We start from the raw sequence: 24,194 nt of genomic DNA on the forward strand, positions 1-24,194 counted from the left end.
GCTATAACCCCCCGAAAGCTCCATTTCTTCCTCCTTCCCTCTCTTCTTCTTCTCTCTCCTCCCTCGCTAGCCCGCCACTTCGCACTCCACCAAGGAGCATTACGATCCTCTCGCATCACGCTCTCATTCACTCTGTCTGTTTGTCTGTCTGTCTGTCTGTCGTTTCCATTCCCTGCTCTTCGTTGCATTCCGACGCGAAATCGAGGGGAAAGTCGCTTTAGCGGCGCTTCCATGGAGGTGAGAGATCGTTCCATATGATAGCTTCGATTCCTTTTATAGAGAAATGGTAGGTGTCTTGATCGGGAATCTCGAGATCCGAGGGCTGAACTGGTCCGATCTGAGATGAGACAAGTGGAGGTCAGATCACGGCATAGGCATCGCTCGATCCGTAGAGTGAAGAGAAGAAGGGGATTTTATTCATCTGTTCACTGCCATTGCCATTGCCTTCATGACGACCACCACCAAGCGCGCTTACAAGCTACGTATCCTTCTTTTCGAATTTAATTTTTAGCCTTTTTCCCCCTGTTTCATTAAATGTACTTTATTTCCTATTGTTTGATTCTTTTGCTTACTGTATTTGATCGAATGTAGGGGCCCTTAAATTTGGCTCATGGTAGTTTCCTGTTAGTATAGTGGAAGATAGGACGGTTTTGGTGATATGGGTTTGGGGATGTAAATTGAATGCCTTGACTACTCTAAATTTAGAGGAATTTGTTGCACATTCTTCCAATGTCAATTGCCTTAAAATCGGGAGGAGGACCTCGAGAGTTCTTATCACCGGAGGAGAGGACCACAAGGTCAATCTTTGGGCCATTGGCAAACCCAATGCTATACTGGTGGGTTCTAAAGCAACATCGTCATAGTTATCATTAAACTCACTCTGAGAGTGCTTCTTTGTTGCTACAAAAGTGTATTATGATGAACCATATTTTGTCGCGGTGAGTTCATGCAATGGTAATTTGCAGAGTCTATCTGGGCATACAAGTGCGGTCGAATCAGTAAGTTTTGATTCGTCGGAAGTGTTAGTTGCTGCAGGAGCAGCCAGTGGCACAATTAAACTGTGGGATCTAGAGGAGGCAAAAAGTATGTATATTTCCTTAATTCATACTTCTACAAAACAACGTATTCTTGCCAGTTTGTTGAATTTGGTTTGTTTCCTTTGCAGTTGTTCGTACTCTTACGGGGCATAGGTCAAATTGCATATCTGTTGATTTTCATCCATTTGGGGAGTTCTTTGCTTCTGGCTCACTTGACACAAATCTGAAGATATGGGATATCAGAAGGAAGGGATGTATTCACACATACAAAGGCCATACACGAGGTGTTAACACCATTAGATTCACGCCTGATGGTAAATGGGTTGTCTCCGGTGGGGAAGATAATATTGTGAAGGTAATTCTTGGAATTTTCTTTGATTTATTTTGGAGGTTTCAAATGCAAATTTAAAATTCATTTATATATATATATATATGCAATATTTTCATTTATTACAGCATAAGTAATTTTTAGTTTCCGAAGCTGATGTTATTCTCAAGGTATTATTGATATGCTTTATTATGTTTTAATTATACAATGTATAGTGAATCAATTAATAATTGTGTACATGTTCCAACTTCCAAGTTAATAGAATTCTTACTAGCTATTTTGAAAATCTTGTATCAACAGCTCTGGGACCTGACAGCTGGGAAGCTGTTACACGATTTCAAGGGCCATGAGGGTCAGATTCAGTGCATAGATTTCCATCCTCATGAGTTTCTCTTGGCAACAGGTTATATCAAATCGTTTACTTGTCTTGACATATAAATGTCAATATTTTGTAGATTTTCATACACATAATGCTAGTAGAAAATAATTGATGTGGTTGAGTGGTTGATCAAATTACTTTCCATTTGCCTTTTATTTTCCTTCTTTCGTTTTCTACATAATTATTTTTCATTAGGTCTCTGTATGCATTCACACTAGTAGAAAGGAAGATAGTTAGATTCTAACCAACTAGCTAGAGAGACCAAGGCGAACTTCTCACATATTCCACTATTCAAGACTTCAAAATAACCTAAAAGAGTTTGTCCTGTTGTATGTGGCTCCAACTAGTGTAGAGATCTGGGAAGCATGCACAACCTGTAAGCAACATTGTCCCACTTACTAAAAAGGTTGTTTTGTTACTCAAACACAGCCAATGAAGGTACATGGCACAAGCCTTACAGCCATGCTACATGATGGCCTAACTCCTAAGTGTTAAAACTCTTGGAATTTGGATTAGCTTTCTCCTATATATCGAATGGAAGATATTTAAGTCATCTCATATAGATTAGTATATAATTCAATATAGGTTATGTGGATTTTTTGCTTTTAGCTTAGTTCTTAGGGTTACATTTTGACCTAGGAAACACAGATACCGAGTATATTGCTTCTCGCAATAGAAACCAAGCTTCTCTTTCTGCTGATTTTCGTTATGTGTCAGGAATGTGTTTGAGCATATTGAACATTGTACGCTTTCCTTTCCAAGTCCTTCTGTACTTCCATTCTTTTATTCTTGACTTATTTCCGCAAGATATTTAATTCTCTCTTGAAGCTAGTTTAAATTTATGTATTCTAAGGAAATTTATCTTCAGCTTACTGCTTTTGTGGTCATCATGTTGAAAATTCTTTTTTTGCTCTTTATTAACTGACACAGGTTCTGCTGATAGAACTGTTAAACTCTGGGATCTTGAAACATTTGAATTGATTGGATCTGGAGGACCTGAGGTATCACTTTGTGTTAGACCTAGAGTCATTTATTGTTTGCTTTACTTTTTTTCTTTTTGGAGGTCAACTTTTCTTTGGTATCCTATTATTGTTTTATGGTTTATAATTTAGATTGGTGATTTCTAGGTTGCTAATCTCATGTTTAGAATATTTGAACTCTATTGGTCTATGGAGCTTTTTAGGGAAGTAAATAGTCTTGAGGCAAGTGGGAGTTAGAGAAAGCAATATTTTAATAATATAGTTTTATTATTTCTGAGACAGTAGCATTATCAGTTTATCACCTTTGGTGAATGAAATGCTCTTTTGCTCAGTGCTTAGGATAAACTTGTCGAGAATGGGAAAGTGAGTAACCTTGCAAGGCTCCAGATTTCTCTAACTTGATTAACCTGATTGAGTGCAAATTTGAATGTTAACGGCAACTGCTTTAAGACCACCACTAGGGTAGGATGACAATGAATTGGAAGTGCAATTTTGAATGCTTTATCTAGTGAAGTGTACTTGCCAATTGTAGTTATCCTTACAACGGAATGCTGACATTATGATTTCACTTCAGACTACCAGTATACGTTCTATGATGTTCAATCCTGACGGAAGAACTCTGCTCTGTGGATTGCACGAAAGTTTGAAGGTATGCACATTTACTTTGGTTGTTGTTCATGTGCTTTGTTCAACTAATAATATTAATTATCACTTACCAGATTTTCTCATGGGAGCCAATTAGTTGTCATGATGCTGTGGATGTGGGATGGTCTAGACTATCAGATTTGAACATCCATGATGGAAAACTTCTTGGATGTTCTTTTAATCAAAGCTGTGTTGGAGTTTGGGTCGTAGATCTTATGGTAAGGTCTAAAGTTCCAACAGTTAATCTGTGTTTTAATAGTTGTCAACCTGATTTTAAATCTAGTTAGTCTATGTTTTATGATAAATGATACCTGGCATCTCAAATGACAGCGCATTGAGCCATATGCAATGGCTAATGTTGCAAGACCGAATGGCCATTCAGAATCAAAATCTACTTCAAGTGGTATTACAGCATTGCAGGACAATAGCAGCACAAAAACTACTAATATGGGAAGAACATCAGTGTCACAAAACTCAGACAGCAGTATAAAAATGAATATGGGGAGACTATCTGTTTCAGAAAATTTGGATTCAACAGCTAAGGAGATGAAACCCGTTGCCTGTAGGTTATTCATTTCTCTAGATTGCTTAGATTTCATACTTAATTCTTTAGATGTTTAAATGTTTGGATTCTCATTTTCTTCTTATCTTCTGAATCCGAAGCAACCGGAAGTGTCCCTACTACACCTCAAAGAGTTGGAATTGGCACTGGTGCAAAGATTACGACTGCAAACTCAGCAGTGGCATCAAGTACTACCACCTCAAAAAGGAATTCTTCAAGAAGCAATGGTAGGACCAATATTCAGATCATTAGTAAAGCTGATGTGGTGTCTGTCGTTGTCCCTAGAGCTAGCTCAAGAGTGGATCTGACTTCTGATTTTAGAAAAGAAGTTTGCAATGTGGTTCCTGTTATCATCCCAAGAACTAGCTCAAGAACTGAGCTGGCATCTGATTCAAGAAAAGAAGTTAGCGAAGTGATTTCTGAAATCGTCCCGAGAGCTAGCTTAAGAGTGGAGCCATCCACTGATTCCAGAAAAGAAGCTGGTAATGTGGTCATTGTTCCTAGAAGTAGCTCGAGGGTGGAGCTGGCCTCTGATTCTAGAAAAGAAACTAGCGAGGTGGCACCTGTTGCTATCCCTAGGACAAGCGCAAAAGTGGAACATGTATCTGGTTCCATAAAAGAACCTCTTGTTGGAAGAACATTACAATACAGTCTTCAGTCAAAATTTTCTAATTTCCGGAGGTCGTCAAGTATCAAAGATGATTCAGATACATTCAGTAGATTCACAGGATTAGATGAAGTCATGAATCAAAATCATCTTTTTGTTGGAAATGGTGTTAATCAACCAACGACTGCTGGAAAAGATTATGCTGATGATGTCAAATCCATTACATCTGGGAAGCTGGGATCAAATCCTTTTACAGAGTCAAATACAAGTCGGCACCATGAAAATTGTACGTTCAAAAGAATCAAGACACCAAATCATCAAAATCATGACACGAAATGTCTGCTAAAATATATTGTCTTTTATGTTTCTATGCCATGTTTTAAATCTTAAGTGCCTCCCAAATATCTTATCTGAAATGTGGTTTATGTTTGATTGCTCCCACCATTTTCCTTTCTACTAATAGTGCAGCAGAAGGTTTTGTTGAACTTGAACTACATAATTTGATACATTTTCTTTTTCTGTCTATAAACCTTTGTTATTCTTCACTTTTATGGTGTTATCAATGGCCATACATTTTTTATGTAAGTTTTTGATGGTTTTATTTGTGCTCTTTCTGAACGTTAACTTTTAGATTCCATGTCCTCTCTCAGTGTTGTTATATATTTGAGTTTTTATATATAATTTACTGCTCCCTTTTACATTTATCTACTAGTTTTTGGAATCTCATATCTGCATTTGTAGCTTTCATTCTTCTGTGTTAGTGCTCTTATATGTAGATATCATTATGACAATAATCACAATATGCCATGATCTTTTCAAGTATCTATTCAATTCATGCTTTGGTAGGCTTCCTTTGTTTCTATCACCTATAATTCTAGCTATAACTAGATTAGAGACATTTACGAAATGGTTGGTGATTGATATCAATCTATTCCTGATGTTAGTTATGTATGTTGTCATCTTGGGATCTATCCTCTACCTAATGATGGTATGTGGGCTACAGGGCCTACGGTCGCATAGTTGTTGACTTGATAAATAGTTTTTTTGTTAGAGCTAATGAGGAAGACCAATTTACTTAAGTGTTAAAAACCACATATTCACGATGACAACCAGATTAAATCTATCCTCACTGGGGCCAGCTATTCCTTCCTTACAAAATTACATCCATTACCATATATATATATATGCATATATTTATAGTCATACTCATATTTATATGTTGGTAAAAGAGGATCATTCTCCTTGCATGCTGACATTTTGGTGTTAAAAAATCAAAAGTTTCACACTTCAACTTCCATATATATTTGAATACCTTGGAGAATATATGTTACTAAAAGTCAATATGGTTTATTTTGTAGATAACATCAAAGTCCATAAGCCACAGGATGCCTACTCTGCGGAAGTTACAAAAGGAGGTAAATTCTATTGCTTATTATGAATCAAGACTTTGAAAATCAACCAGCATTTGTATCTCATTTTTTGTCCATGATATAGGAAGAACAAGATCACCGGTTGCGAGTTGGGAAATCAGGGATCCATCTCCTACTTATGAAGGCCCTACAACAAGCAGCTCTTCTGAGACCACCTCTGTGAGCATGTCATATTCTTCTGTATGTTTCCATCTAGATTGCTTTCATTCCCATTGGCAATTCAATTGAAATATCATGTGTTTTTTTTTCTTTTTCCTTTTTTCATTTTTTCATTGTAGATCATAATTATTATTTTTCCAATGTAGATGGTGAAGCTTATATATCTGTTGCAAGCCTGAAAAATAGTTAGATATTGTTGATTACCTTCTTGACCCATTCTAACTGTCAGTTTGTTCATACGGAACTTCCCAAGAATATTTGCATTGAAAATCTCGGTCTGAAAAATGGAGATTACTACCCGCAATATGCATTTAAATTAAGAATGACCAGTTTACTAAATCTTTCCAACTTTTATTACATTGGTGTATATAACTGTATACCTTAGCATAAGCTGTGTATTGTGCTTTTAGACAAGGTTCCAAAAATCGATATCGGGATCGGGATAGGCCGTCCGGAAAAATAATACGTATCAACTGTATCGCTCGCTTGTATCGGATCGGATTATTTTAATTAAATAAAATTCTAAGTATTATTTAAAAATGTTGAGAAATTTCTAAAAATCTAGAAAAAATTAGAAGAAAATAAGAAATAATAATTACTCAAATATAAAGCCTAAAAAGTAAAAATTTCTCTTCCTCCCTTTCTTCTTTTCTATTCCTCTAACTGTTAATCTGAGCTATCTCACTATTTTTTTTAATCTTTCCCTCTCTCTCCCTCGCTCACTCTCTCTCTCTCTCTCTCTGTTTGTCTTCCTCTTACCCTCTCTCTCCCTCTCTTTGCAGCCGCTGGCGGCTACTGTCAGCAACAACAGTAGGCAACAGCTGACAGCTGCCTGCTGTAGCCGCCAGCAGCAGGGCCAAAACTAGGAACTATGCTTTTATAATCCCAAATGTATAATATCAGGTTGATATAACTGACACTAAAAGTTTCATTATTGCAATATACTATATCCTATCTCAAACTTCACCTTTCATCGTGAAGGATCCTTCATCATCATATACTTGTAATGTTCTATTCTTGCAAGGGCACATATGTAGAAGCTAACAACTTCACTGAGAAAGTGAGATTGAAATTTGATCATTTCCTACTTTTTAATTTTTTATTCATCTTTCTGGTTCTCCATATCTAGTAAAGTTCCTTTAATTTATATGCTTACTCGAAGCTATACTGAACTAATCATTTCAGTCAATTTTCAGTTTCCGAATCTCTACAACGTTTATATCTTCTGATCTCTTGTTGATAATTTTTTTCAGTTGAAGATCTATTGTTGATAATCACTAATAGTTTCATTAAATTGCTATAGTAAAAGAAAGGATGACTCTCTTACCCCCTTTTCTGTTTTCTCTAATGGTGAATTCTTATTCTGAATCATTATTTACTGGGTTGGTTTTTCTTTCTGAATCTGCTAAGCTGGACATTTCTATTATTTTCCTCTAAATAATGATGACAACAACAACCGAGCCTTTTCTCCAACTATTTGGGATTCTTCACTCAATAGTGATCTTATTAAGATTGATCCTGTTGAATTGAACAGAGAGGGAGAGCTCCATTTGGTGAAAACAAAACACTCTCTGCATGTGATGAGGATACTGTTACTGATTTAATGGAACAACATGAGTTATTTCTAAGCTTGGCAAGGTCCAGGCTGACAAAGTTACAGGTAAACCGTAATGTTTAATGTTTAAATTCTTATGACATCAGTAACATGGTAACTGGCAATTGTAATTGTATACCTTTCTTAATAATGCCTACCCCATGTATATGCCTTCACATCTATAAAACTTTTGTTGATAATGTGTGAGAATAGCTATACACTGCTAATCTTGGTAAATTTCTGAAAATGGAACGATGAACTAGGAAAGGCTTCACTTTTAAATCACATTATCTATTCCTCAAGACTGTTTTGAACTACTCAAAAAGTTGTTAAATATAGGACTGCTTTCAAGGAAAAAATTGATCGATTTAGATACTTAACAAATGAGACTGGGGGTAACAGATGAAAATTAGAATAATAAAGAAGGACAATTATATGCATATATACATTGGCTGCAATTAAGGAACTGGAATGCCCAGTCCATTTTCAATCTGCCAAACACCTCTCTTTTGGAGTCATGTAAGGATCACTTTGTTCTGTCAAAGTAGGCAAAGGACACTTTGCTTTTCTCTGGTCTGGTTGGGAATCCTTTTCAGTTGTCAATTTATATGTTGGAAGTAGAAAATACCTCTTAAAAATGGTGGCAATTTCCAATTTAATCCCAGTCATCTAAGTGCTATCATTTCTTCTTCTGCATAAGTCAGGAACTCAATCCTCTTCCTTTTCAAGCTTTGTTCTTATTCAAGCAGTCCCAAGTATATAGCTGATGATATTCTTGTGGCCACCTGGATAAATAATTGGAAACATCCATTGTTTTTTCACCCTAGTTACTCATATTCGACTAGCTTGATAAGCATGTTGCTGTTTTATCTGTTCTGGCTGGAAATAAAAAGTAAATTTCATCTTTATTGAAATCTTAACTACAAAATATGGCTGGGGTGAAAGTTGAACTATGATCAATTGGCTGCCATATGAAAATGAAATGATCCATTGTTTGGGCTTATGCACAGCGCTTTATTTGTATTTTATGGTATGTTACATTGCAAGTGGCATTTATATTTTCTTCAACTTGCAGGCAGTTCATCAATTTTGGAAAAAAAATGAACTCAAGGGTGCCATCACTGCAATGGAGAAGATGTCTGATCATGCTGTATGCATTCTATTCGGAGTTATTTTTTCATTTAGAAAGAGCTTATTTTTTAATGTTAACAAACTGTACTGCAGGTCTCTGCTGATGTTACAAGTGTCTTGATGGAGAAAAGTGACACAATAACGCTGGATATATGCTCTTGTCTCTTACCTCTCCTGACTGGCCTTCTAGAGAGCAGAACTGAAAGGTTTTCCTGTATAATGTTTTACAAACCGACAAACGTTGCTTTTAGTGTTCTTCCTGTAGTATCAGTAGTTCAGGCATAGAAGCCGTATTGGACCAGTAATTTTTAGAGATGCAATTTGCCTTCCCTTTTACTAGCCTTTTTGTTTGGCCCTGGATGAAGTTTAATTTGATTTTTAGAGGACACCGTTGTATCTACATTAGTAGGTAGAGCCAAAGCATTTGGGTATGTTGTAGATACCTTTCTAGAAGTTATTTAATATCTGACTAATCTTATCTATAGATGAGCTACTTCTCTCTCTGTCTGTGTGTGTGTGTATGTGTATGTGTTATTGCCTTATTAGCACTATTTCCTTTTCTCTAGTTTCCCTATCCCTGAAAAAACTATTTTCTAGTTCTAGTGCAGTGATGATACTTTGAATAGCTTAACTTTTAAGCATAATAACAAAGAAATATGGAGATAAATAATATTTAAATAGTATAAAGATGGAATAGGAAATTTGATGTGGACTTATAGAAAGGTAGCTCTCTAAAATAGAAAAATAGTCAAATTCCCTAAATTTAGATAATATGACGAGAGAAGCTAATGCAAGTGTTCCAAGAGTCACAAGTTTACAACAAAGTGTCTTAAACCAAAAGGCTGAAGCACTGCTGAAGTACTGTCTCTTGTCCCAGTTATACCCTTGAAGCTTATACCTGCCATCGGTTCATTACAGCTTCAATTTGACTCACTTAAATCATATTCTGAATTTCTGATCAACAGCGTTGTTACCTTGAATGGAGTTTATATTATTGTTTTTAGTGCTATTTAGGATTGTGTATTGGACTTTGGTGTTTCTATGGTATTTCTGCTTCATAACTTGCAGTGTAGTTCTATGTTTTTAACAAGCTGCTCTTATTTTAGGCATCTGGGCATCTCCTTGGAGATGCTGCTAAAGCTTGTTAGAATCTTTGGTCCTGTAATCCATTCAACTTTATCATCTGGCCCATCTGTTGGCGTAGACCTTCAAGCAGAGCAGAGGTTTTTTTCCATTTGCCTGACTGCTTGTCTCAATCTGTACACTGCTAGTTTATATGCTTCCTCCATTTAGTTTTCTTTTCTGCTCATTTCAGGCTGGACCGGTGCAATCTTTGCTTCATTGAGCTTGAAAAGATCAAGCAAAGGCTTTCTTCACTCACAAGGTGAACTGTTTCAAACTGAAATTTTTACCTCTTTGGAAACAGCAAACTCATTTTTGTTCATTGGTTTGAAAGAAAGCCTTTCTAACAATGCATACTATTGGATGAAAGAGCTGATTTGAAGAGTAACATTACACTTCTCCATAACAGGTTAAGAAACTGGATTGGGTCTGACTAATGGCTGGCAGGATGCAACCAATTAGGCATAAAAAAAATTAAAACTACACTTCCCTGGAATCCTCTTTTTATATTTGTTGAAAAATCCACCACCTGCTATACGTCTGTTATGTGAACTCCGGAAATGCATATTCATAAATTATATCACCCTTATTAGTCATCTAGAAATACCATGGCAGAAAAGTTCAATATCACTTGGAAAGCTTGATCATCATTTAAATCTAGCTACATTTCTCCTTGCTACTGGTTAACATGATTTTCCCTTTTCCTTTTTCTTTTCTTATTTTGAACAGAAGAAAAGGATCTATTGCAAAATCTGCGCAGGAGCTAAATCTTGCTCTTCAGGAAGTTATTTAATTGACCAACTCCAAGATACATCTGCAACAGTAAGCTAGATTGCCAAGAGTAAGCCAGATTGCTGCACACATCCTAATCTTATATTTTAGCTGCTTCTCTGGAGTCTTCTGGTGAATTTCAAGCTGAAGCTTAACTGCAGAGTTTGGTCAACTGAAAGCCTGACAGAAGTGGTCGTTCCCTTTGTTATTTAGAATCTGAATACACACTAATACTTCCATGCGACCCAGAAACAAAAGCCATGGTGAAGGACAGTCGAAGAATTTGCATCATATCATCTAAACTGAGTGAAGGTAATTCTTTGACTAGATTGAGCTGACTTTGAAGCGAAAATCAAATTACTGACCTAAATGCTGTAACCCTAGTTGGCCTGTTGTAAAAAAGTTACGTGCCTGAAGTGGTGAAGCCTGTATTTTTCCTTCATTATGTAATGAAAAATGAAAAACTGAAGCCTGTATCTTTCCTTCATTATGTAATGAAAATTGAAAAGCTTGTTTAGTAGTTGGTTCTCGTTTCTGATTAATCAATTAGACCAATATTTACCTCATTCCTGGTAAATTCTTAAGGATAACTTCAGAAGTGAGGATTTTATTGTGTCTTGTCACAGATTTCTGGAGTTCAATTTTCATCCTGGAGTCATGTGAGGAGCTTATCTGATGCGAGGAAAATAGGATCTAAATATATGTGTGACATTTGCTAGAATCAGCAGATTGGGTTCACTTGGTATATGTTCACGAGTTAAACAATTGAAGTTTGTTTCATCTCTTTTTCATTGCTTCCTTGCATCTTTGTTTGTAACTGCATGTGCATCATGACAGATGCTAGATTTAGATCTTATTATTAGCTTCTATCATAATATAGTCTCAAATCACATCCACCCACACAATCATAATTAATGAGAGATCATCAACCAATCATGGTTCATGTGTTTAACCAAAAAAAAAAACTTAGCTACATGTTCATATCAGTGATCATCAACCAAGCATGAACCTTTAATTTCAAAGTATCAGTGATCTATAGCCTTAAAGCAATCCCTAAAGCACTATTTGGACGATCTTCTGTACTCTGAAATAGGAATTCTTTTGGTATTCTGATTGAAGAGAGAATGCACTTACTTTTTAGTAGAAAAGCTACAATTGTTCAGCACTCAAAAGAGCAACTGTTGCATCCACACGGAACACTCAAAGCAAGAACAGAGACACGACTACATCAACTATTCTTTATTCTTGCAGGAAACTATCGAAAGACTGGGAAGGATGGAAAGATGGAGCTGAACAAGAACCAGTGAAATTGGTAAGAGTTCCAAACTTCTGATCTACTACTTCAGTGCAAAGGTGAAGCGTAACGCTTAACAAGTGGGGATGCACTTGGTGCACTTGACGGTGCATTTAGCTTTTTCTTTCTTGAGCGAGTTGGTGCACTTCTTGGTGCATGTCACCTTCTTCTTCATGCATTCTTGTTTGGTTATGCATGCCTTGGCATTCCCTGCAGCTTGGCCACTCTTCTTCCTATTCTCATGCTCGTCTTTTTTCTCTTCTCCAACGGACTCTTTGTCTTCCAAAGTCCTTAACTTGCCGTCCCTCTCGATCAATCCATTCAGGCCTTTGCGCAGACCAAATTGGACGCGGCTCTTCGGCTCGATCTCGTGCTCTGTCATCAAAGAAGCATCCACGACAACAAGAGCAACTGCAAGAAGAAGTACAAGTGCAAACCAAGTGGTCTTCATGGCTAGCTAATCTTAACCTTAAATTATTTATTTTTTCTTGCTCCTTCCTTTTGGTCTCCATGTCAATATAAAGAGCTAAGCTTGCATCATTAGAGCAGTGAACATTGCATGGTGTAACTAATCTCATGAAATGGAAGAGGCATTGTTTGATGAGCATGGAGAGTGTGAGCTACGAGGAAGATGTCCAAATGCATGAGTGAAGCGAATTCCCAAACTAGCTGAACACTTGCAGAAGTGGTCTCTGTAACAGAGTGCATTTGGAGAAAAAGATATCACTTTGATCCATATATAATCTGGAAAAAAAAAATATATAACTGGGCTACGCCCATTAATTCTCAAATAGCTAGGACTAAAAGTCTTTTTCTTATTCGTAATGCTAGAGAAGTCATTATCATGATACAAGTTTATGAGATCAGAGTTAATTATATTATACCATGCACAACATAACCAATTAATTTTATAACTCCTATATAATATCCCCCAAACTTTGTCAACGAAATGAATTATAAAGTGTCCTATTGCAAACAGAGTCCGTTAACTGCATTCGGGCATTAAATACAAGTGACAAGAAAATTTAATTAGTGCTTCTTCGTCGCAAATGGCATTATTAAACCACCTCAAAAGTGGTGCTAATCAACTGGCGATCGAGATTAATCACTCCAATGACGCCCACCTATCGGTTTTGTGCCGCGGGATCAGCATCAGCTTAGCGTAGTGCTATTCCACAACGAATAGGATACTCTCGCTATCCGAGTCAAGGGAGCGAACACGGATAGTTTATTCGAGCTATCGGTTTCCCATCGGATCCCATTGCCATCGGTCAAATACCTCTCCTGAGTTCCACCAGATCTCCCTCCAGCATTTTTATCCGGAATTTAATGAAGCTTTTACGTGGCAGCTTTTTGTTTGTCGGCTGCTTGTTTTGTCAGAGTGCAATGGACTAATGGGGTGCTGCCAAATTGTAGATGTAAATAAGTTCCTGTAACTATGGTTGCAGGCGGTCTTATTCCTCCTTCCGCCCACCGAACTGAGTCACCGAAGCGACGGAGGAGGACCCCACTACTTCCCCAAGACCACCAAGGGCGTCTTCAACAAATCCCCCCATTCGTGACCCTCCGATCTCGCTCACAAAGGTTTCTTATCTCCTTCTCCGTGAGTTCTTCCCTCAGATCTCCTTCTCCGGTCTCCGCTCTTCCCATTCGCCTTAATTTTTTTTTCTTTTCCAGGAGTTTTGATCCGATCTAGTGCTTGGAGGATGGCGAACATCGACATCTTGGGGATCTTGGAGGAGCTGCCGAATGACGGAAGAGTGCCGAAGACGAAGATCGTGTGCACGCTTGGGCCGGCGTCGAGATCCGTGCCGATGCTGGAGAAGCTGCTCAGGGCGGGGATGAACGTGGCAAGGTTCAATTTCTCGCACGGGACTCATGAGTACCACCAGGAGACGCTCAACAATCTCAAGGTCGCGATGCAGAATACGCAGATCATTTGCGCCGTGATGCTCGACACAAAGGTTTCACCTTTTCACGAAACGATCGCTAAATATTTTGTTTTAGTTATTATTTTACTGCTCACATATTTAATTGTTCTGATTTGGGTGTTTGAACGGAGTAATGATATCTCTGTGTGTTTGACCCTGTTGTTTTGCAAAATTTAGAATTGGTCCCTATGCTTTCTGTATTTTTACAATAGGCATCCCTGTGGTTTTTCACATTTTAGGATTGTTCCTTATGGCTTATGCATATATCTTTTGGGCAAAAATCTCTATGGCTTATGCATACTCCATGATTACTCCCTATTTGTAGTTTCAGATGTTGAGCCGTTAGGAAACTATAAAGTAATAAACTGCGAAGTAGATTCTAGCTTAGAATAGGGGATTTTAGTCTGGATGGGTGGTGCAAGAAAAGATGGATAAGAACTGATAGTATTTGTCACAAATAGCATTGGTTGGGGATAAGATGTGACAGTAGAAGATCTGAATGTAATTGATAGAAAGTGTCTCAGTGCACGAGCTCCTAGTTTTGGAATAGGCAAAGATGTATGAAGTTTTAGACCAATTACTAGAGAGCTATCGTGTATATTTTGTTTCATTCTCTACTTTTGTAATTCTAGAGTGAGCCAAAGGAAAGATAATATGTTTTAATTACTCATTGATCTAGTTAGCTTTGTTATCTTTTACCAATTACACAATATGACAGCTTCATGAATTTATAGCATATTATGTTGCTAAAGTTCATATATAGAAATATTCTGAGATACTTCTAAATTCATGTTGCTAACCTTAAAAACAGTCCACATGAAGTTACCGCAATATGTTTTTTGTAGAACTGATATTGGAAAGTCATAATAGTGGCGTGTGTATGCAGTATGCCACCTTTGATCTTATTCAGTCTCTTGTTTGTTGATGTAGGGTCCTGAGATCCGCACTGGCTTTCTTAAGGATGGAAAACCTATCAAGCTGACGGAAGGCCAAGAAATTACTGTGACCACAGATTATACCATTAAGGGCGATGAGAAGATGATTTCTATGAGTTACAAGAAACTTCCTGTAGATCTGAAGCCTGGCAATGTAGTGTTATGTTCAGATGGTACCATAAGCCTGACTGTCCTGTCTTGTGACCCAGCTTCTGGTACAGTGAGATGCCGTTGTGAGAACACTGCAATGTTAGGTGAGAGAAAGAATGTCAATCTTCCAGGGGTTGTGGTGGATCTCCCAACACTGACCGAAAAAGACAAGGAAGACATCTTGGAGTGGGGTGTTCCGAACAATATTGATATGATTGCGCTGTCATTTGTGCGTAAAGGGTCTGATCTTGTACATGTTCGGGAGGTTCTGGGGCCATATGCAAAACGCATTAAGTTGATGTCAAAGGTTCGTTGCATTCTTCAATGTTATATCTGTCTCTGCATCAGAATGTGCATATTTTTGAATCATATCTATTTGCTGGTTCTATAGTACTGTCATGGCACATCTTGCTTGTTGCCAACATTAGTCAAAGGTAGATTCCATGTCATCTGCATTATAATGACCTTTAATGGTATTAGTCCTCTCCTTTTTATTATCTTTAATAGTTTCATGTGTATGAAGGAGTAGGTGAGTGAATGCATTGTGCGTGCATGTATGGGTGTGTCCATCTTTTGTGTTTATGTACATCTATATATGTGCACATGCACAGAAGTGCGTGCGTGTGTTATGCGCTTCTGCTTGCTTGTGTTCATATGCATATCCTTCTGTTGGAATAATGGCTTTTTCTATTAGAATTGCACAGAAGTGTGGCTTCAGATCCTAAGGTAGTGATTATAATGGTTTTATATCAGATAAGTCTTTCTGACAGACCTAATTTACTTTTGGATCTCTGTTTAAAGGTCGAGAACCAGGAGGGTGTTATAAACTTCGATGAAATCTTAAGGGAGACGGATGCCTTTATGGTTGCTCGAGGTGATCTTGGGATGGAGATACCAGTAGAAAAGATCTTCCTTGCTCAGAAGATGATGATTTACAAATGCAACCTAGCAGGCAAGCCTGTTGTTACTGCTACTCAAATGCTTGAATCAATGATTAAGTCCCCTCGGCCAACTCGTGCTGAGGCTACTGATGTTGCCAATGCTGTCCTTGATGGAACTGACTGCGTCATGCTTAGTGGTGAAAGTGCTGCTGGAGCCTACCCTGAGCTGGCAGTGAAGATCATGGCTCGAATCTGCATCGAGGCAGAATCCTCCCTTGACTCCGAGGCCATCTTCAAGGAGATGATAAAATCTGCTCCTCTCCCAATGAGCCCATTGGAAAGTCTTGCTTCCTCTGCTGTCCGAACTGCGAACAAGGCCAAGGCCACACTGATCGTTGTCCTGACACGTGGTGGTACCACAGCAAAGTTGGTAGCAAAATACCGACCGAGAGTTCCGATCCTGTCAGTGGTGGTACCAGTGCTGACTACTGATTCATTTGATTGGACGATCAGCGATGAGACTCCAGCAAGGCATAGCCTTATCTATAGGGGCCTTATACCCTTGTTGGGAGAAGGTTCTGCCAAGGCTTCAGACTCAGAATCAACAGAGGTGATATTGCAGGCTGCACTTAAGTCAGCCGTGCAGAAGCAGCTATGCAAACCCGGCGATGCCGTTGTTGCATTGCATCGCATTGGTGTTGCTTCTGTCATAAAGATCTGCACCGTGAAATGATTGATGCAGAGCTGCTTATTTATACTGCTATTTTTGTGTGCTGAAGTTCCTGCTTGTTTTGTTCTTTACAACAATTATTCCCGAAGCTCCTCCACCTGCAGTTTGCAGGAAACAACTATTACACATAATGAGCTGGGTATTGGAGAGAGAACTCCATTTTTACATAGAGCTCTGTTGTTTACTGTACTTTAAGTTTTACTCGGCTGCATGTTGAATGCAGGTCCAGAACTCTCAACCTTTTAATATTCCATGTTGTCATTAATTTATACTATTTAATTATGGTGGCAATTTTGACTGTTTGAGTAATGAGTTTTATCCACCGCTTCTGCCAAATGTATTACGTTCACTATTTATACAGTATAAGAGTAGTTGGAATGATGTGAATTGCTACATGAACTGAAGTGCAGGTTGATGCTGCTCTCTGCTGCTGAAGTACTTCAAATTTATTCAAGTGGTCAGCGCATGAATCCTTTCAATTTTGTTGGGATATCTAGACCTAACACTCCCAGAAATATTACCCATTTCTATATACATCTCTTCATTTTCTTTTGGTGCACATTGGCCTCTAAATTAATAAAAACCTTTCACCATCTTGAAGTGTTTACGGAACACGTCAAGTGATAGTTTTATAATTAATTTTTCTCAACTATTTTCTTCTCCAAAATACAAGTAGAATAGACACCAGAAAGCCCAACATTGATTACGTGGCAGTACAAAAAATTTAATGGATAATAAAAGAGTTTTTTTAATTCTCTATTCCACCATTTCTTAGATGCTTGACAGAATCAATATAGATTTTATTAAAGAGTTGATGCATTTGTCCTTCATACGTTCGCCACTCTTTTAACGTAAATGCTACCGTCTCTCTCACAAAAAAGAAAGAAGGAGAAAAAAACCCCTCCAACCGTCCGACGCAACGTGAGTCACCCTTTAATTAAAAAAAAGAAAGAAAGAAAAGGTTTCCTGTAACCGTCCAACGTAGTCGAAGGGCAACTCGGGCAACTCGGGCAACTCGGGCAAAACGGCAGGCGTGAGTCACCCTTTTAGAATGCGATCCTCTCTGATTCATTCGTAGTGCGACGACTCACGAGGCCTCCATCCGCGAAGTTATCTCTCTCTCGTTCTCGCGCTCCCTCGTTGCGCACGGAACTCGGAAGCTAAGAGCGCAAAGCGCGGTTTCGAAAACTCGAAACCGACATCCGAAAGGTGGAGACAGAAAGAAGAGAGATAGAGAGAGATCGAAATCGGTTATGCGATCCATCATGGTTGCGGTACGAGATGGGGTTTCTTGAGAGGATTTTGCTCGGCGGTGGGAGGAAGGCTTCGGAGATGGATGCGGAGGCCCTGCCCAATCCAATCCCCCACCTATCCTCCATCGCCAACTCCGTCATCCATCGTTGCTCCAGGTGGCGCTCTCTTCGTCCCCATCCTCTATTTCTTAATGCATATCCTTGCATTGATTTAGAGTTCTATACCTCCTTGGTATTTTTTTTTTGTTGTAAATCTCTTTACGCGTTTGATCATGGGGTTGTTCTTGGTGCAATTGGGCTTCATCAAAATTTTCTGTAGCTTGGTGCATATCCTTGCATAGATTTAGAGTTCTGTAGCTTCTTGATATTTTTTTTTTTAAATTTTATAAATTTCTTTACGCGTTTGATCATGGGATTGTTCTCGGTGCAATTGGGTGATTCTTTCATGGGGTTAAATTTTGTATATTTGCTATCCTTTTCTTACATTGTACTCCTGTTAGAAACAAGTTCTCTGAAGTTAACAGAAATTATAATGACTTTTTTCTTTCCTTGTTCGTTAGTTCAGCAATTTCTGAACAAATATATGTTTTTGTGATGTAATCGGATTGTTCTAATCCGGGTTCCTGCAATTTCAGGATTCTTTCTCTGTCAACAGAGCAATTGCAGCAGTGTTTTGAGGCTGAGCTACCGGCACATGCTAAGCAACCTTCTAAGTATGCTAGGAATCTTTTGGAGTATTGTTCTTTCAAGACCCTTTATGAGGAGATTAAGCGCCCAGATCATCTTGCTGATAAGGAGTTTCGCATTTTGACTTATGACATGATGCTTGCTTGGGAAACTCCTGAAATAGAGAGTGAATCCATGCTCAAAGTGAGATAGACACCATTATATAAAATCTAATAGTTACTTTTTTTTGGGGGTCAATATCTGCATGTAACTCGATCTTTGCTTTTTGCAGAGATGCTATATTTAGTACTGCATGTTTTACGTTTCACATTTTACACCACACATAGTCATCTTTTTCACCTTATTCACCAAAAACATCCTGGGTTATCTAAAGTTTAATCTGGCAACAATTAATAGGTTCGAAACAACAGAAAAATAATCTCTTACATTTAAATTTGAAATGCTAAAGGCTCTGAAAATTGTCCCCCCTAAGGAGTGATATAAGTTTATAAGGGCATTACTGCAATATTTCTTGCATGTTTAAAGCATCTTGGGTATATGTAAAGGTTTTGTGCTACCAATTAATTGGAGGGTATAGAGCTTCAAGTAGACAGGTTGAAATTCAGGGTTTAAATTTTTTAAACTCAAGTGCTAGGTGCCAAATATAATCTTTTCCATTTTCCCATTTTTTCCTTTTAATTTTTTTCCCTTCCTTGCTTTTCAAATGCTTGCTTTTGGGAGAGTGTCATTAAGTGAAGACTTAGTGCTATGAGAACATTTATGCTGTTTATGAATTTCATTGATATAGCCATTAATTTTTACTTGTAACAGGATTGCACCCACCGAGAAATTGAGGATGACAATGAGGGATCCTTATTTTATTCAAGTGCAACAAAAATGGCTATTCAGGTTTGTCATTCTTATACTGGGTCCTCACATTTATCATGATTATATAACAAATACTAGAAAATAATATTTCTGATTTTCACTTGCCTCCTCAGGTTGATGGCCAGAAGACTATTGGACCGGAAGCATTTTCCAGAATAGCCCCGGTATGTCGTGCTGTAGCTGATCCGATCAGTGTTCACAACCTCTTTGATTCACTTACAAGCTCTTCAGGTGGTCGACTACATTTTTTTATATACGACAAGTACCTCAAAAGCCTTGAAAAGTACGCAATCAATTCTATAATTTCTATCACTCAAAACTTTTTAGTCATTTACGAAGTTTGTTTGCTAGAAGCCTAGAACGGTTTCTCGAGCGTGGGGAGGCATCATGATCTCCCTCACACACAATTATGCATTCAAAACACACAAACACATACAATGTCAATTTTGTGTTTTTGAGTTGTATATATTGATACACCGTTTTGTAACTAAGAGTACGTAAGTTGGCTACGGTTTGTTTTACATCATACAACGTTGATAGTAGGGGGCCAGTATTTTTTTCCCCTTTTTTCTTGCTGAATCCCAGCAACTGTACGAAATGATTATCCCTGTTGGGCAAGGTTCTCCAAAAGAAAGAGTAAGATCGACTCTTTCATAGATGAATGCAGTGAAAAAACGATATACAAAAGTTTGAAATAACATAGTGGCTCCTGTTAATTCAAAAAGTTCGGGAATAGATACCTAGTTGGAGAAACATTACAATTTGTAAAAGTAGACCTCGTTACATGATATTTTACTAGACTAGAGGAAATATGTGATGGTTTTCCATAGATTTCTCATAGATAGCCGTGGTAGGTTCTTCAAGTTTCTTGTTAGGTATTGTGAAGGCAGTACATTCTCTGAGTAGGTCTGCCAATAATATCCCAAGACCCTTAGTAGCTTGTTGTTCATATTGCTTATATTTTACAGATGAACTATCACTGTGAAGTCCCATGCTAGAAAGAAGCTATTTTGAGTACAATTTAAAGACTTACTGTTAGCATTTTGGGCAGTGAAGTTTGTTGTGCAGTCAGGAATTTAAGGAGTTTACTTCTGGTATTAATCTGCTTTTCCTTGGCAGATTTTACTATTCCACAAAATGATGGCAGAGGCTATAGGAGCATTAGCATTATTTGCATAAAATCCAACATCATGATTATGCATGTGACTTTTACAGAATTTTGTGTCACTATAGGGTGTTCAAATCTGCTAAACGTACATCAAGTTCACCTCGTGCTTCTAGGCTTCACCTTTCTGATGGAGAGATCATCTTAGATGTTGATGGTGTTGTGCCCACTAATCCCGTTCTTCAGCACATAGGAACATCAACATGGCCTGGTTAAGCATCGCTTTTATGGTAATTTTGTTTCTTGCAAATGCATGGTTTTACATTTGAAAAGCCTCATCGAACTCTTTTTTGCAGGACGGTTGACGCTTACGAATCATGCTCTTTACTTTGAGGCACTAGGAGTTGGTTTTTATTATAAAAAAGCTGTCAGATATGATTTGGCAGAAGACTTGAAACAGGTTATAAAGCGTGAGTGTACTGGGCCGTGGGGTGCTCGTCTCTTTGACAAAGCCGTGATGTATAAATCAAGCTTTCTGTAAGAATCTGACTGTGTCAAAGTTGTTGCAGTGTTCCCTTGATATTTAGATTCTTCTATAATTTCTTAATTCCTGCGCAAATTCATTTGTTTAGCAGAACGGAGCCCATTTTTATTGAGTTTTCACAATTTAAAGGCCATTCTCGCAGAGATTACTGGTTTGCAATCATTAAAGAAGTATTGAATGTTCACAAGTTCATCAGAAAGTACAATCTCAGAAATTTCCAGAAAGCGGAAAGTCTTTCTGAGGCTACTTTAGGAATCTTTCGTTATCGTTCTATGAAGGAGGGTTTCCATATCTTACCATCACACTTTAAGACGATACTTGCTTTTAACCTAACCGAGAAACTTCCAAAAGGAGACAAGATATTGGAAGCATTATATAATCACTTGGAACCTCTAGATAACAGACTTCAGCATCATGATGCTGTTGCTTCTTCAAATGAAAGGCGGTTTGCTGCTCCTTTTCCACTTTCACTACAAATGCTTACTAGGATGGGTTTTCTGTCACCACAAGAGGAGGATAGTCCTGAGGAAAGGAATTTTGTAGTGGGCGATATCCATATTGGTGAGATGAGTCCATTACAAATGGCTGTTAAAGAATCAGTGTGTGTTTCTAGCAGAGCCGAGGCAGCACGTGCAACAGTGGATCAGGTTAAAGTGAAAGATATTGAGACAAATTTAGCTGTCATGAAGGTATTGATGTTCTCTTAAAATTAAATTCCCTTTCTGGTAGTTTTATGTTTTCCTGCTGTATGAAATATTGTAACTTGAAAGAGAGCTCAAGCTTTGCTGTTGATTAAAATTTCCTTCCATTCATAATATATTTAAACTTATCATAAATGTTTTAATCATCCAAAAATAGTTTAAAAGCTGCTCAAAGTTGGCTTTGAGGAACAGAGGCAATGAACTGGTGGGACTTGAGGCCAAAGTGGAATAAATAAGGTGGTAAACTTTTACATCTTTAGCTTTTAAATGATTTTGAGGCCAAAATAATACAAGAAACTCTAACTACTAAGCCATGAATGCTATGTCATCCTGCCTTTGGCTCGAGTTGTGGCATGCCTATCGACTTGTTGCAAAGCACTGAATTATTTAAATTCAGATTTGCCTTTAATTTTTATGCTCTTTTATTTATAAAATAATAAAGTAATTTTATCCAGTCTTAGCGGTAGAACTTGGCAACCTATCTTGGTTTCATTTCATGACTTTTGAAGAAATTTTTCAATGAAAAGAATCTGAATATGCTCTATTAGTTTGGTCACATCTGGAAAGATAATGTGTTATGAATTTGCCTAATTTATTGTTGTAGTGATGCATAATCTTGTTCTGTTTCAGGAATTGCTCTTTCCTTTGATAGAATTAGGCAAACTACTCCAGCAGTTAGTAGAATGGGAAGATCCTTTCAAATCACATGTATTTTTGGTTTTGATACTTTACCTTGTTTACAGGTACCAAGTTCTTTCCTCAAATCCATAAGTTTCATAGATAGTACATTATCCAATGCTTGCCATGTGGGATGAGTAAACAATTAATTTTGCTGTGGCCATAGATGTAAATTTCCTGATACATTTGACTCATCTGTGCAAATTGGCTGTATAATTTTCTTCATGTTGCTATGCTGACAAACTTAATGCTTTGCTTTCTAGGGGTTGGATCAGGTATGTCTTGCCAAGCATGTTCTTCTCTACCGCTGTTTTCATGCTCTGGCACAAGCATCACAGTGATGGAAAGCCCGTAAAGGCCTTCCAGATTACTCCTCCACCAAGTAGAAATCCCGTTGAGCTGCTTTTAACTTTACAGGAAGTGGTTTCTAAACTAGAGTCAAATGTTCAGGCAGGAAATATTTTTCTTCTCAAACTAAGATCTATCATGTTTGCAGCATTTCCACAGGTTTGACTCCATATCGTCAGAATTAGTTGTTTCTGAACAATACTGCTTCTAATTTTACGTCCATGTTGTATTACTGCTTTCAGTTAAAATCATAGATCACCAGTTCACCACAGCACCACTCACAATGTTGGTCGTGAAATATCTAGCTTATATGCTAGCTTCCATATAGAAGCAGTTCAAGGAACATTCTTTTACATAACTTGCCATGACATTATTAATTCAAGCATAATAATTCTAAAGATGCATGAAAGAAATTAAGAGGTTATCAGTCCTATGGAAAATAATAATCCTTTACCCTGTTTATGTTGATATGCAACATTAAGAATCTTTACCTCTTATTATCATAATGTTTTTTTTATTCTTTTGTAGCAGCATTCTAGTTTATCTATCCAGGCATTAGACACATTTAAATGGATAGATAATAAATTTAAATGCAAAATCACCTGATTGTTGAACAACATTATATTTTGGTTTCAGACTACAGAGAAGGTTTCTTTTTCTTTGATTGCCATAGCAGCAGGATTTGCCATCATCCCTTTCGATAATGTATTGCTGTTGGTCCTTCTGGAGGTATATACAAGGCATATGCCATTTAGGAAGGAGAACAGTGAGAAGTTGATACGGCGGTTAAGGGAGTGGTGGGTCCGCGTACCGGCTGCTCCTGTTCAGGTTGTGGAGCATCAAGAGTACAAAAACTTAAAATGATGCAATCAGGCCTCAATCTCTTCTTCTTCTTTTTTTCTTCTTCAGTTGTATACTTTTTCTTGATAGAAGGGAACTTTTTCAACCATTTCATCTATCTGATTTTGCTAATAGCTATTGTAATTAGCAAGCCAACATAGAAAGGAATTATAGAGCTGTATAGAGGCATATGACATTTTTTTTTGTGAAATTATTTCTTTATCAATTTACGAAGTAAAATTTGAAGTGCATCATTTTTATTTCTTCTTTGTCAACTTGCTTTTGTGAAAAAATTTATTCCTCAAATTTAGTTGGGGCATATCACTTGGAAATCTGGAGTTTCTTTTTCTTTTTTGCATGTATACCCTCTCAAGTCATCTGAATGTTGGAACAGTTTTAAAATTTTAAGCGTTTGGATAAGCATTTGCACCAAAAAAAAAATCCTTAATTTTTTTTAATAGGAGGACATGGCTCTTGTTAATCATGTTAATTTTATTATTATAAA

At 37.6% G+C, this 24,194-nt stretch overlaps 3 protein-coding genes across 7 annotated transcripts; all 3 read left to right on the forward strand.

Annotated features, from left to right (window-relative positions):
* On the forward strand, positions 1-11,487 carry LOC140779574 (katanin p80 WD40 repeat-containing subunit B1 homolog KTN80.4-like). 3 transcript variants are annotated; one of them, XR_012107368.1, is made up of 19 exons: positions 2-482; positions 706-836; positions 966-1,083; positions 1,166-1,392; positions 1,666-1,768; positions 2,675-2,745; positions 3,299-3,373; positions 3,444-3,587; positions 3,700-3,931; positions 4,033-4,824; positions 5,897-5,953; positions 6,033-6,148; positions 7,662-7,787; positions 8,797-8,871; positions 8,946-9,058; positions 9,959-10,075; positions 10,168-10,236; positions 10,704-11,057; positions 11,372-11,487. XR_012107368.1 is itself a non-coding variant. In XM_073124698.1 (18 exons), the coding sequence occupies exons 1-18, from the start codon at positions 449-451 to the stop codon at positions 10,765-10,767; spliced, it is 2,643 nt and encodes an 880-aa protein (XP_072980799.1). In that variant the 5' UTR covers positions 1-448; the 3' UTR covers positions 10,768-11,262. The 3 variants fall into 3 exon arrangements, 2 of the variants coding, with proteins under 2 accessions (XP_072980799.1, XP_072980798.1); XM_073124698.1 differs by lacking the exon at positions 11,372-11,487 and having other exon boundaries at positions 1-482; positions 6,033-6,127; positions 10,704-11,262; XM_073124697.1 differs by lacking the exon at positions 11,372-11,487 and having other exon boundaries at positions 10,704-11,262.
* Positions 11,488-13,485: 1,998 nt separating this feature from the next.
* On the forward strand, positions 13,486-16,975 carry LOC140778338 (pyruvate kinase, cytosolic isozyme). 2 transcript variants are annotated; one of them, XM_073122999.1, is made up of 4 exons: positions 13,486-13,642; positions 13,717-14,003; positions 14,901-15,362; positions 15,857-16,975. In XM_073122999.1, the coding sequence occupies exons 2-4, from the start codon at positions 13,746-13,748 to the stop codon at positions 16,667-16,669; spliced, it is 1,533 nt and encodes a 510-aa protein (XP_072979100.1). In that variant the 5' UTR covers positions 13,486-13,642; positions 13,717-13,745; the 3' UTR covers positions 16,670-16,975. The 2 variants fall into 2 exon arrangements, with proteins under 2 accessions (XP_072979100.1, XP_072979102.1); XM_073123001.1 differs by having other exon boundaries at positions 13,605-13,623.
* A 737-nt stretch (positions 16,976-17,712) lies between these two features.
* On the forward strand, positions 17,713-23,952 carry LOC140779412 (uncharacterized). Of its 2 annotated transcripts, none has more exons than XM_073124456.1 (10): positions 17,713-18,075; positions 18,555-18,789; positions 19,417-19,494; positions 19,587-19,756; positions 20,707-20,849; positions 20,935-21,115; positions 21,211-21,811; positions 22,454-22,566; positions 22,765-23,008; positions 23,486-23,952. In XM_073124456.1, the coding sequence occupies exons 1-10, from the start codon at positions 17,948-17,950 to the stop codon at positions 23,711-23,713; spliced, it is 2,121 nt and encodes a 706-aa protein (XP_072980557.1). In that variant the 5' UTR covers positions 17,713-17,947; the 3' UTR covers positions 23,714-23,952. The 2 variants fall into 2 exon arrangements, with proteins under 2 accessions (XP_072980557.1, XP_072980558.1); XM_073124457.1 differs by having other exon boundaries at positions 17,714-18,075; positions 21,214-21,811.
* Positions 23,953-24,194: the final 242 nt, after the last annotated feature.

Source organism: Typha angustifolia, chromosome 15 (assembly GCF_048772165.1).
Source record: "Typha angustifolia cultivar Huaian chromosome 15, ASM4877216v1, whole genome shotgun sequence".
NCBI lineage: Eukaryota > Viridiplantae > Streptophyta > Magnoliopsida > Poales > Typhaceae > Typha > Typha angustifolia.

Excerpts from the sequence above, each read along its gene's own strand:
- LOC140779574 (XM_073124697.1), top strand. The coding sequence starts at position 449 with ATGACGACCACCACCAAGCGCGCTTACAAGCTAC. Across the intron at positions 1,769-2,674 it reads TGAGTTTCTCTTGGCAACAG|GTTCTGCTGATAGAACTGTT; the intron begins GTTATATCAAAT and ends TAACTGACACAG. Across the intron at positions 3,374-3,443 it reads GATTGCACGAAAGTTTGAAG|ATTTTCTCATGGGAGCCAAT; the intron begins GTATGCACATTT and ends ATCACTTACCAG.
- LOC140779412 (XM_073124456.1), top strand. The coding sequence starts at position 17,948 with ATGGGGTTTCTTGAGAGGATTTTGCTCGGCGGTGGGAGGAAGGCTTCG. Across the intron at positions 18,076-18,554 it reads GTCATCCATCGTTGCTCCAG|GATTCTTTCTCTGTCAACAG; the intron begins GTGGCGCTCTCT and ends CTGCAATTTCAG. Across the intron at positions 19,495-19,586 it reads CAACAAAAATGGCTATTCAG|GTTGATGGCCAGAAGACTAT; the intron begins GTTTGTCATTCT and ends TTGCCTCCTCAG.
- LOC140778338 (XM_073122999.1), top strand. The coding sequence starts at position 13,746 with ATGGCGAACATCGACATCTTGGGGATCTTGGAGGAGCTGCCGAATGAC. Across the intron at positions 14,004-14,900 it reads CCGTGATGCTCGACACAAAG|GGTCCTGAGATCCGCACTGG; the intron begins GTTTCACCTTTT and ends TTGTTGATGTAG. Across the intron at positions 15,363-15,856 it reads GCATTAAGTTGATGTCAAAG|GTCGAGAACCAGGAGGGTGT; the intron begins GTTCGTTGCATT and ends CTCTGTTTAAAG.